Source organism: Ostrea edulis, chromosome 1 (genome assembly GCF_947568905.1).
Source record: "Ostrea edulis chromosome 1, xbOstEdul1.1, whole genome shotgun sequence".
In the NCBI taxonomy this organism is placed as follows: domain Eukaryota; kingdom Metazoa; phylum Mollusca; class Bivalvia; order Ostreida; family Ostreidae; genus Ostrea; species Ostrea edulis.
In genome coordinates, this window is record NC_079164.1 from 30,041,793 (window position 1) to 30,056,297 (window position 14,505).

At 33.4% G+C, this 14,505-nt stretch overlaps 1 protein-coding gene and 1 long non-coding RNA gene across 2 annotated transcripts; one reads left to right on the forward strand and one right to left on the reverse strand.

The window, feature by feature from the left end:
- Positions 1 to 419: 419 nt before the first annotated feature.
- LOC125663956 (uncharacterized) lies at positions 420 to 2,416 on the reverse strand. Its single transcript, XM_048896410.2, has 2 exons — positions 2,384 to 2,416; positions 420 to 1,795 (listed from the first exon to the last, which is right to left on the reverse strand). The coding sequence occupies exon 2, from the start codon at positions 1,770 to 1,772 to the stop codon at positions 483 to 485; it is 1,290 nt and encodes a 429-aa protein (XP_048752367.1). The 5' UTR covers positions 1,773 to 1,795; positions 2,384 to 2,416; the 3' UTR covers positions 420 to 482.
- Positions 2,417 to 3,233: 817 nt separating this feature from the next.
- On the forward strand, positions 3,234 to 8,058 carry LOC125663957 (uncharacterized). Its single transcript, XR_007365681.2, has 3 exons — positions 3,234 to 3,650; positions 4,477 to 4,536; positions 6,487 to 8,058. It is a non-coding gene; the product is annotated as an uncharacterized LOC125663957 (long non-coding RNA).
- The last annotated feature ends 6,447 nt before the right edge of the window (positions 8,059 to 14,505 follow it).

Here is a 14,505-nt window from a genome sequence, read left to right on the forward strand (position 1 = left end):
TACACATCTATTCTAGTTCAAGGATTCTGGCAAATTCCTTGGCCACAATTTATCGAGAACCAAGGTGGCTGCTTTCAAAGTTCGATGCGTATTCGGTACGCGGTGGCTAACTGAAATTATATGGAATGACGCTAATTCTTACCTATGATATACTATATAACATAATATCTGACAGTTCACGTGTCGAGGTTATATAGTATAATATAGGTACCGGTACTAGTAAACTTCATTCATTTCTTAATTCCAGGAACAAAGAAAATCTTAGGGATGGCAAAGAACACGTGAAACCATGTCGAACTTCTCAGCCACATTCATTCATTCTGCAATCACTTTAACTGTTTTTCGAAACATCTCGATACAGAACAAACTTTTCTAGCACCCTTTATCATTTGTGCTGGAAGATGAATAAAACAAAGAGATTTGAATTTTTTTATCATTTTAATTCTGTTTAACTCGGCAATAACATGCTGACGTGTATTTCATCAACCAAAAACGTACATGTTAAAGAAATATTTCCATTTGGAAGATAAGCGACCAGGCGCGGCACTTACGCTTGCGCCCTCTCTATCGGATACAACAGCTCGCATGCACACATCAGAACCGCCGGCAAACTTTTTGATCTGGTCTAGCACACTGGTTGTGCTCCAGCAATAATGGACCCCCCAGACCACATTTTCAGTTGTAACTCCTCCCAATTTACTTTTGTAGTGGCTAGTGTTAATCTTGGATTTTTCCTTTGGTACGCTCGATGTTATTACATTTCTACCGTCCTTTTGCAGGTATTCATCTCCTCCACATAGATTAAACATATGTCCATTCTTCCCTGTCCATGATTTTTTCATTTCGTTGTATACAAGAACGACCCATTCTCTCCAGTAATATTTTTCGGTATAAAATGAATACAATCGGTTTGCAAATTGTCCATGATTATCACCTTTGTATTGTGCAGAAAGGTCTTTCAAATCTGTGAATCTTTGGGTTGTCCATTTGTTAGTGACTTCCGTATCCACGTCTTTGATTTTCTGTGCAGCTTCCCTGATAAATTTATCCATTTGAGTTTTTTCCATTTCATAGCTGGCGTCTTTCTTTGTAACTTTCAGGTAGGCTAAGTTGACTTTAACAGCTGAAAGAAGAAGGGCGAGACTTCCAGTCATTATCTTTTGAACCTTCTTGCGGTCATTGCTTGTATATTGCATTGCTTCTTTTGGAATACTGTCTGTAAACGCTCTCTCTTTTGTTATAGCATCGTATATTTTTTTTGCTGCACTGTGGTAACTGGTTTCGAAAGCCTGGATAAAACGAGCCTTCTGACCCTCAACGGCATCTTTCGGAGCTGTCATCAACATATGAAGACGATAGGACAAGGCATGGATATTTTGTTCAATTTCTGAAAACTGTGCGTTGAGACCCTTTTCTCTGACTAGATTTTTGACTTCTACAAAAAGTCTCTCCATATTTCTGAAATTCGAGTCCACTTTGGAGAATTGCTCTTTCAAATATTTTAAAGTTGGATCTTCTTGTTTGGGAAGAAACATCGTTATGATGTCCATGATTGGACCGATGGCTGCCAAGAAGGGAGCAATCTTGCCGAGGAATTTGGACATCTTAGCAAGGACTTTGACGCCTTCCACGATATCGCCGATGGCGCTGGTAGCCTCAATCCCGGCCTTTACAGCAGTAGTTGCTGTTGCCATGTCGTCCCCGACGTCAGCGTGAAGATCACTGATAAAAAGCAACACCAACACGAACAACAGCAGACGCATAACCCTCATGGTTGAGTTTTTGTTGAAGTACTCTTAAATACAAAACACATTTTTCAAGTTCTTTAGGCGCTGAAGGCAATTAAGAAACAAACATCATATCACAAGTAAAACTAAACATAACCTCATTCCACTTCAGTATCATAAGTTCACATTCTATTTACTTAGAAAATTACAGGATAAAGTTAGCGGGACTTTACACTACAATTCTAACGTGATTTTTTAAAAGTTCGATAAAGGATGTTCCTCCTTTTAAAACAGAAGAGAGACACAGAGTTTGTACTATATTTTTCCACGTTTCGAAGTGCAAATTTAGAAAAACATTTCATAGAACGATACGCTAAACATTTTAACAATTCATAAAACATATCATTTCATCTAATAAAATTCAGAAAGTTCATGTTCAGTTGTTATAAGAAATGCTATAAGGCATTCAATACGATCTCCTTCACACATACGTTAGAATCTCCATAACTAGTTACTTTTATTAATTATCAATGTAAAGAGAATAAGTTTTATCATTCATTTTGTAATACTACACGTAAGGAAAATGCATTGTAAATTCAAAAAAGTTAATTCAATGCTAGATATATCATTATAAATAATGTACGTTAGGATTTTACCTTCAAATACCACCAAGTAAGAACTGGTCTGGGGTTTGTGATAATTTTAAAGCGTTGGCTTTATATAGCAAAATTCTCAATGTACTCAAGATGTTACAGTATATTGCAAACAAACAATTATGTGTGTTGTACCTATCTTAATTACTATTGGAAATAAGCGCACGTGTGATATTCAACTACGCATGTGTGCAATCGACTTACAAACTTAAAACTCTTCCGCAATTTATTTGTTTCATCAAATACTTTAGGTATACTTATGGCCACCTGTGTAGTTACTATCATTATAATTACATACAATTTTAAAGAGGCCGTCCACGAAGATATCAGGCAGTAGCTATAATACGGCTGGCACATGCAATTCCCCAAAATTTTATTCATACCCAATAAAAGTTAAGGTCATACGCCAATTTTATCGTATGTAAAGTGAATTTCACAAAAAACATTGTTAGATGCCAAAACTTGGCCTATTTCATAAATTCGAGGACACTATATAATCTATAGAAAATGATCATTTTGTAAAGTTAAATAATACCCAATACAATAAAATTTGTCCAGAAAGTATAAACAATATTTGAAGGAAATTCCTTAATAATTAAGATGAAACAATAAAATTGCTGGGAAACAATGCTGTTGTTGAGCATTTACTGACAGAAGTAGCCAAAAAGCCAGTAATTTGAGTTACCTCCCTTGGCGTAAAACATGTAAAATGATCCGAAACTTGCATAAATTGTAATTTTCGAAGAAAACAGTATTTATTTAGAACATGTTTCACTTATCTCGATTTTTTTATCAAGTGTAAACGTGGAATTAATTTTTTTTTTAATTTGATGGTGAAAAATAAATATTCAGCCCGGACCTTATATAAGTTTCGTGGGTAAACAGATATAGCTGACAAATGATAGAAAGGTGAAGTTTTTCTAGGAGTGGTCCTTATTTTAGGGACTTGTCAACCCTTAATAATTGTTCAAAAGACATAAGTGGATATTCAAGATATTTTAAAGTTGGAACTGCGTGTAATATTCAACCGAGATTGACCCCCTGCTGTACAGATCGGGGTACTTCGAATTCGACGTAAAAGTTTAACTGTTTAAACTATCGTGCACGGTGCAGATGCTTACTAGTATGCCGAGGTCATTGCGATTCTTTGGGGATTTACTGGAAGCAACCACCACCAAATGTTGTTATCTACTACACAAAGGAAAGTGTAAAGCAGACAGAGCAGTAAACTTCAATGTTTCAAGGGAAATATTTGTTCCCGTTGGAAGTGGTAAGTATAAATGTCGAATTTTCTCTGTTATTTTTCTTTGAAAACTGTCTTTGATTGCTAGACAATTTTGATGCAAGTTCTCATGATGTCTCAATGCAAACAATTCATTTGATGAAATGATTCTTTTTAAAATAATAATGATTAAAATGATAAATCCCACAGTAAAAAAAACATTAAATCAATCGGGGGTGGGGGTGGGGGGTGGGGGGGTTGTTGTTGTTAATGTAGGGATTTTTAAAATCTGTACTACAACACCATGTTTATCCACAAATCATTGAATTAAGAAACAATAGAATCACACAAAAACAAGATGAAAGAGGTGAAAAGTGTTTATTGTCCTGCAAGCTATGTACATATCAGCATGCATGCATAAAAGATAATATATATTAAAATTATATCAGGTTATTTTTGACTGATTTTTTTTACTAGCTACTTTTCACATGTGTTTGTTTTTTGGATTCCTAGATTTAATAACTATTAAAGGATGAATGAATCAGTGTGAGAGGGTAGTATATGTACATGTATGTATGTGACAAAAACCGAATAACAAATATAAAAAAAATAATGATATATATTTATTCATGTAATTATGCAACTATAAGAACCATTATGTGGGTGGGGGTGGTGTGTGTGTTACAGGTTGATGTATATCATTAATTTCTCTAAATTTAAGCTGAATGGATTATAAAATTCAGATGGTTTAACATGACACAAAATCTGATGATTTATTTGAATGCACACAGGTACTAAAGTGTATTAGTGTGACATACATGTATATACCAATTACGAAAGCTTGATAATTAATACAACACCCATTTCATTACAGATTTGGAAAATAATTATAGTCAAATCACCCCTACTGCAAGCCAATTATCAGACTGTATCAGTGAGTATATTTATTTATTTCAATCAAAAGGTTTTAAATTCAGAACATGGTACATCTGACCTTGTCATATTGTCATAATTCATAAATTATGTAAGTTTAGAACTATTACAGATAAGAGCTTAATTCCACATTTGACATGTATATTTCTTGAGACAAATCCTGGCCAAAGGCATCCAATGTTATAATCCTTTTGTTTTAACTCACTTGACAGACATACATGTAGAATATAAAAACTTTAATTATGACAATAACATAAGAATGGTTAGAGATGGGGGTTGGATATTTCAGAAATGTGTGTTCCTTCATGTCATATGATAGTAACATTTTTAGCTTACGACCTTGACCCTTCACATTGAAGTTTTATGTGATGTCACCATGCCACACACAACACATACATGCATTTTTAATTCATGACTGTTATCAAAGATTTTAACCCACTCGACAAGTTTTAAACTCTCTTCAGACAATTCTTGTTTAGATAATTTCAAATACTAGCTCGTATATATATATATCAAAGGTGATGTTTTGAAATCAGAATGTGGTTTAATTTTTGAATCAATGAATATATAGTTGGTTTTTTTTTTTAGCTCACCTGAGCTGAAGGCTCAAGAGAGCTTTTCTCATAAATATTTGTCTGGATTCTGTTGTCATCATTGTGGTAATAATTTTTCCCATTTTCATCTTCTCCAGAACCACTGGCCCAATTGAATGAGATTCATTTTCGTTTAAATGAAAGGTCATGCCCCCTTTGAAGGGAGATAATCAAGAAAAGGCAAAAATAGGATGGGGTCGTTTAATGTAATGAAAATATGCAAGCATTCCCAGGTTGTGTAGATTGGAGTTAGTTCAATTCATGACCTGGGTGTAGGATGAGGCTATAATAGGGGGTCAAAGTTTTATAAGGGATAATATAAGGAAACATCTTTAACAATCCTCTTCTCAAGAAGAGTATGTCAATGATTAGTCATATTCATAAGCAAGGATCTTCAGGTAGTGTAAATTTTATTTTGTTCAATTCAGAGGCTAAAGAATTAGGGTATGGAGGAGTATGATGTGGGAATATACAGGAAATTAAAACAAATTCTTTTCAAGGTTAGCAGGGCCATACTAAATCCTTTCAAACTGCAAATGTTCCTAATTTGTGTTGATTCATTTTTCATTTCTATGCACCCATGACTAAAGTCGGGGGGGGGGGGGGGGGGGGGGGGGCATTGTCTGTCTGGAACTTGCTCATGTTAGTAATAAGGCTCTCATATTTCATATTTTTATTCCTTATAATAAGACATTTCTTTTGATATCAATTTTTTTTTTACTTTTGTGTTTGGCCTACTTTTAACAAAATATAACCTACAGTAGGCAATTCTCCTGAACTATATATAAGGTAGTCTAGCCTTTTATGTTTAGTATTTAGATATCTTATGGCAAGAACTTTCATTTGATACCATGCTGTTTGATATTGTGACCTTGGTTTTGAAGTTTAACCCAGATTTTATTATATTGATATTTTACATAAAGATATACAAAATGTGTATATTCTTTATTACCAGACTTTTAATTTAGTACCTTTTAACAAAATAGCATGATTTTCAAAAACTTTAAATTGGTATATAGTTTCTCAGCCACTTTGGATTGGGCTTTGATATAGATTTCACATATTATAGATTACTAATGAAAAGAGCTTTACTTTTGAACTTCTGACTTTGACCATGTTGACCTACTTTTGAAAAACATTCATTACTACCAGATCTGTTATATCTTGAGGAATAAGGTATTGGGTTAGTTTGTTTCACATGAAATGCCTAATGACCAGAATTTATTTTATATCATGACCTTTGACCTTGTGACTATATCAAACATATGATCTTGACTTTCTTAGTGCATTGCTTACAGTGCTATTTAAACATGTTCATCATTTTATTTCCATTAATTTACACAACTGTTGTTATTTAGATCTCAGCTGAGTCCAAGATAGGAAGAGGCTTTGGAGAGAACACAGAATTACTACAGACAAAAGACTTGTGAAGTTATAAGGGGAATTGCAGAACTCATAGCTCCACTTCAATCTAGATATGTTGACAGTTATTTCACAGAAACACTTTGCAGCTGACAAAGATAATCAAATGATGACCACTACTTTAACTCTATGGTTGCAGCATATTTCAGTTTTTGAAGTGACAAATTTTATTCCTGTTTGTGAACCAATATTCAAAAGAAACACTGCTATGGCGTTAGACATAAATTAGAAGAGAGTGGTGGGGTGGCAAAATAAGATTCCATACTGTGAAATGTATCAATTGTTAATATACATGTATCAATATAAATTCAGTGCCAATTTTCATAATTTCTAGGGGAAAAGTTTGTTTGTAACAAATGTCAGAAATATGCACTAGCTCTTACTTTGCAAACCATGCTACTAAGTACCAGGCATTAAGACATGATTTGTTTATTTTCATTTGTTAAACAGAGACAGATCCAGTGATTTGAAAGGGGGGGGGTTCCAGAAAAATGATCTAAAATCTGCATTAGGTCATATCCGATGAATTGATAAAGTAAATATGTTTATTATTGATTGCTAGTTACATGTAACCTTTTATGCATCAGTTGAAGATACTTTATGAACATTTTTTGTCACTGGGTAAAATTCAACAAACATTTTGTGTATCTGGAAGTGGTCAATATATATTTCAACATCAGAGTAAACATGCATTAAAGCAAGTCTGCCAATCTGATGTAGGCAGAAAATGGAATATGGCATGTTATTTCATGAATGCAAAGGGAAATGCTTTACAAGAGAGTCAAAAAATTTCTGGTTAATGCTAAATAACTATCTACATGTCCCAGAGAAAAGGAGGGGGTGTTTTCTACCCCTCCCCCCAACCCCCTCGGGATCTGCCAATGTCAAGTTTGTAATGTGAGTGAATGATTTTAGATTCTTCATGATAGGCAATTTATTAAAATTTGATTTACTGATAATTTTAACTTCATATATGTGTGTTAATTAATTGACTATTATCTCAAATCCTGTGTCAGAAATGACCTCTAAAAATCAACATTGTAAAATTTTATACAATGAATTACATAGGCATTTTTTTGCCTTTATTATATAGAATGTATACAAAGACATGAAATTTATTTCTGAATGTTCATATGTTCTAGTAATTTTTCATGAATTTTAATCATTTAATCATTGATTTGTTATATCTACTTCATATTTATTTCTATTTATGTAGTTCAACAACCTTCATTTAAGTAGTTGACCTTTTTGCACTTATTGAAAATTTTGAGATTTCAGTTCAACTTTTCACCATCAAACCTTGCTTTTCCCACTGAATTTATTTTTGTAACTTGAAATACACCTCTTCAAGTTTCTGGTTATACATAATCTATTTCTTTTGAGACATTGTATTGGGTTCTGTGAGATCTTATATTTTGATCATTATTTTGTAAAATATATTGGTGTGAAATATGTGCAATTTTAACAATTAATAAATTCATTCATTGGATGAATATACACACCAAAAACCCTCTTAGTTATTGCATATAGTGTATATCTAACATATAAAATATTGCTTTTCTCTATTTTTTTTAGTTATATGACATTTTAGAGCTGTTCAAACATAGCACTTTTTTCCAATATTTCGTGACCTTTTTGCACCGAAAATTATCTCAAAGTTGTTTTTCCATGTCGAACCCAAACTAAACATGATAGAAACTTTTTATTTGGCAAATTTCATATTGGGGTCAGTAGGAACCTGTGCACAAAGTTTCATGAAAATCTGAGAGATAGCATGTGCCGACCTCTGCCTGATATCATAATGGACACCCTCTTAAATTCCATTGATATTTCTAATGTTCTTTTAATGATCATCCTAACTGTTTGAAACTATCGCAGTACTCGATGAACGCACTGAACATTCGATTTGAGAGAAAGACGTTGTATTACAAAGTAAAGCTATCATAAGTCAGTGTTACTACTTAAGCAAGGTCCTCTGCATGGATTAATCTAAGATTTCAAGTAATTACTGCAAGATCTGCACCCATTGTTTCTGTATCCCCATATTGCACTCCATATACATCACATTTCTCCTTATAAAATCAAAATTATAACACTTTCCATATAAACCCTTGGACGTTTTCACTATTTTGAATAGAGGTTTTCTTAAACAAATGTGGCTTGACTCAATTGAATGTTGATGTCATTAGTGATCAATTTCTGGATAAGTCTACAGAAGAAACAATTCAAAACTGTTTCGAATGACAATCAAACATCAGGATGTACCAATTCTAATGACAAACATCAGATGTACCAATTCTAACGACAATCAAACATCAGATGTACCAATTCTAACGACAATCAAACATCAGATGTACCAAATCTAATGACAATCAAACATCAACATGTACCAATTCTAATGACAATCAAACATCAGGATGTACCAATTCTAATGACAATCAAACATCGGATGTACCAATTCGAACGACAATCAAACATCAGATGTACCAATTCTAATGACAAACATCAGATGTACCAATTCTAACGACAATCAAACATCAGGATATACCAATTTTAACGACAATCAAACATCAGATGTACCAATTCTAATGACAAACATCAGATGTACCAATTCTAACTACAATCAAACATCAGATGTACCAATTCTAATGACAATCAAACATCAGATGTACCAATTCTAACGACAATCAAACATCAGATGTACCAATTCTAACGACAATCAAACATCAGATGTACCAATTCTAACGACAATCAAACATCAGGATGTGCCAATTCTAAGGACAACCAAACATCAGATGTACCAATTCTAACGACAATCAAACATCAGGATATACCAATTTTAACGACAATCAAACATCAGATGTACCAATTCTAATGACAAACATCAGATGTACCAATTCTAACTACAATCAAACATCAGATGTACCAATTCTAACGACAACCAGACATCAGCTGTACCAATTCTAATGACAAACGCCAGATGTACCAATTCTAACGACAATCAAACATCAGATGTACCAATTCTAATGACAAACAAACATCAGATGTACCAATTCTAATGACAAACAGCAGATGTACCAATTCTAATAACAAACGTCAGATGTACCAATTCTAACGACAATCAAACATCATGATGTGCCAATTCTAATGACAAAAAACATCAGATGTAGCAATTCTAATGACAATCAAACATCAGATGTACAAATTCTAATGATAATCAAACATCAGATGTACCAATTCTAACGACAATCAAACATCAGTTGTACCAATTCTAATGACAAACATCAGATGTACCAGTTCTAACGATAATCAAAAATCAAATGTACCAATCCTAATGACAATCAAACATCAGGATGTACCAATTCTAATGACATTCAAACATCAGGATGTACCATATCTAATGACAATCAAACCTCAGATGTACCAATTCTAACGACAATCAAATATCAGATGTACCAATTCTAATGACAATCAAACATCAGAATGCACCAATTCTAATGACAAACATCAGATGTACCAATTCTAACGACAATCAAACATCAAGATATACCAAATCTAATCACAAACATCAGATGTACCAATTCTAACGACAATCAAACATCAGATGTACCAATTCTAACAACAATCAAACATCAGATGTACCAATTCTAATGACAATCAAACATCAGATGTACCAATTCTAATGACAATCAAACATCAGATGTACCAATTCTAATGACAATCAAACATCAGGATGTACCAATTCTAATGACAATCAAACATCAGGATGTACCAATTCTAATGACAATCAAACATCAGGATGTACCAATTCTAACGACAATCAAACATCAGATGTACCAATTCTAACGACAATCAAACATCAGATGTACCAATTCTAATGACAATCAAACTTCACATGTACCAATTCTAATGACAATCAAACATCAGATGTACCAATTCTAATGACAATCAAACATCAGATGTACCAATTCTAATGACAATCAAACATCAGGATGTACCAATTCTAATGACAATCAAACATCAGGATGTACCAATTCTAATGACAATCAAACATCAGGATGTACCAATTCTAACGACAATCAAACATCAGATGTACCAATTCTAACGACAATCAAACATCAGATGTACCAATTCTAATGACAATCAAACTTCACATGTACCAATTCTAATGACAATCAAACATCGGGATGTGCCAATTGTAATGACAATCAGAAATCAGATGTACCAATTCTAATGACAATCAAACATCAGATGTACCAATTCTAACGACAATCAAACATCGGGATGTACCAATTCTAATGACAAACATCAGATGGACCAATTTTAACGACAATCAAACATCAGGATGTACTAATTCTAATGACAATCAAACATCAGGATGGACCAATTCTAACGACAATCAAACATCAGATGTACCGATTCTAATGATAATCAAACATCAGATGTACCAATTCTAATGACAATCAAACATCTGGATGTGCCAATTCTAACGACAATCAAACATCAGATGTACCAATTCTAACGACAATCAAACATCATATGTACCAATTCTAATTACAATCAAACATCACATGTACCAATTCTAATGACAAACAAACATCAGATGTACCAATTCTAATGACATTCAAACATCAGGATGTACCAATTCTAATGACAATCAAACATCAGATGTGCCCATTCTAATGACAAACATCAGATGTACCAATTCTAACGACAATAAAACATCAGATGTATCAATTCTAACGACAATCAAACATCAGATGTACCAATTCTAACGACAATCAAACATCAGATGTACCAATTCTAACGACAATTAAACATCAGATGTACCAATTCTAATGATAATCAAACATCAGATGTACCAATTCTAATGACAATCAAACATGAGGATGTACCAATTCTAATGACAAACATCAGATGTACCAATTCTAACGACAATCAAACATCAGGATGTGCCAATTCTAATGACAATCAAACATCAGATGTACCAATTCTAATGACAATCAAACATCAGATGTACCAATTCTAATGACAATCAAACATCAGGATGTACCAATTCTAATGACAATCAAACATCAGATGTACCAATTCTAATGACAAACATCAGATGTACCAATTCTAACGACAATCAAACATCAGATGTACCAATTCTAATGACAATCAAACATCAGATGTCCCAATTCCAACGACAATCAAACCTCAGATGTACCAATTCTAACGACAATCAAATATCAGATGTACCAATTCTAATGACAATCAAACATCAGAATGCACCAATTCTAATGACAAACATCAGATGTACCAGTTCTAACGACAATCAAACATCAGGATAAACCAAATCTAATGACAAACATCAGATGTACCAATTCTAACGACAATCAAACATCAGATGTACCAATTCCAACAACAATCAAATATCAGATGTACCAATTCTAATGACAAACATCAGATGTACCAATTCTAATGACAATCAAACATCAGGATGTACCAATTCTAATGACAATCAAACATCTGATGTACCAATTCTAATGACAATCAAACATCAGAATGTACCAATTCTAATGACAATCAAACATCAGGATGTACTAATTCTAATGACAATCAAACATCAGGATGTACCAATTCTAACGACAATCAAACATCAGATGTACCAATTCTAACGACAATCAAACATCAGATGTACCAATTCTAATGACAATCAAACTTCACATGTACCAATTGTAATGACAATCAAACATCGGGATGTGCCAATTGTAATGACAATCAGAAATCAGATGTACCAATTCTAATGACAATCAAACATCAGATATACCAATTTTAACGACAATCAAACATCGGGATGTACCAATTCTAATGACAAACATCAGATGGACCAATTTTAACGACAATCAAACATCAGGATGTACCAATTCTAATGACAAACATAAGATGTACCAATTCTAACGACAATCAAACATCAGATGTACCGATTCAAATGATAATCAAACATCAGGATGTACCAATTCTAATGACAATCAAACATCTGGATGTGCCAATTCTAACGACAATCAAACATCAGATGTACCAATTCTAACGACAATCAAACATCTGATGTACCAATTCTAATGAGAATCAAACATCAGGATGTACCAATTCTAATGACAATCAAACATCAGATGTACCAATTCTAATGACAAACATCAGATGTACCAATTCTAACGACAATCAACATCAGATGTACCAATTCTAATGATAATCAAACATCAGATGTACCAATTGTAATGACAATCAACCATGAGGATGTACCAATTCTAATGACAAACATCAAATGTACCAATTCTAACGACAATCAAACATCAGATGTACCAATTCTAACGACAATCAAACATCAGGATGTGCCAATTCTAATGACAATCAAACATCAGGATGTACCAATTCTAACGACAATCAAACATCAGATGTACCAATTCTAATGACAAACATCAGATGTTTCAATTCTAACGACAATCAAACATCAGGATGTACCAATTCTAACGACAACCAAACATCAGGATGTACCAATTCTAACGACAATCAAACATCAGATGTACCAATTCTAACGACAATCAAACATCAGATGTACCAATTCTAATGACAATCAAACATCAGATGTACCAATTCTAACGACAATCAAACATCAGATGTACCAATTCTAACGACAACCAGACATCAGATGTACCAATTCTAATGACAATCAAACATCAGATGTACCAAATCTAATCACAATCAAACATCAGGATGTACCAATTCTAATGACAATCAAACCTCAGACATACCAGTTCTAACGACAATCAAACATCAGATGTACCAATTCTAATGACAATCAAACATCAGATGTACCAATTCTAATGACAAACATCAGATGTACCAATTCTAACGACAATCAAACATCAGATGTATCAATTCTAATGACAATCAAGCATCAGATGTACCAATTCTAATGACAATCAAACATCAGGATGTACCAATTCTAATGACAATCAAACATCAGATGTACCAATTCTAATGACAAACATCAGATGTTTCAATTCTAACGACAATCAAACATCAGATGTACATATCATATATCAAAAAGTTTCATTGGCAAAAACCATCTATTTTAAAATTTGTACAATTATTAAGTGTTCATAATCTACACGAACTTTGTAATTTATGGAAAAATGTCTTGCACTTAAGTTGCGAGAAAACCTTGTTGAAGTTATTCTCCATTTTCGAATTTGTACACCGCCATACAATGCCATGTTTATGTATTTATAACTATTTATGTATACATATTTTAACTGATGTGATAAGACGTGCATTGTATGTCTTAAGCAATAAAGAGAGTAAAAGAAAATGTAGTCTCACGGCGGGTGTGACCGGTCGACAGGGGGAGCTTACTCTTCCTAGGCACCTGAAACTACCTCTGGTATATCCAGGGTCTGTGTTTATCCAACTCTCCAGTTTGTATTGCTAATAGGAGTTATGAGATTAATTACTGTTTGTTATCTTCGCCTTTCATTCATTACATGCGTATACTACACATCTATTCTAGTTCAAGGATTCTGGCAAATTCCATGGCCACAATTTATCGAGAACCAAGGTGGCTGCTTTCAAAGTTCGATGCGTATTCGGTACGCGGTGGCTAACTGAAATTATATGGAATGACGTTAATTCTTACCTATGATATACTATATAACATAATATCTGACAGTTCACGTGTCGAGGTTATATAGTATAATATAGGTACCGGTACTAGTAAACTTCATTCATTTCTTAATTCCAGGAACAAAGAAAATCTTAGGGATGGCAAAGAACACGTGAAACCATGTCGAACTTCTCAGCCACATTCATTCATTCTGCAATCACTTTAACTGTTTTTCGAAACATCTCGATACAGAACAAACTTTTCTAGCACCCTTTATCATTTGTGCTGGAAGATGAATAAAACAAAGAGA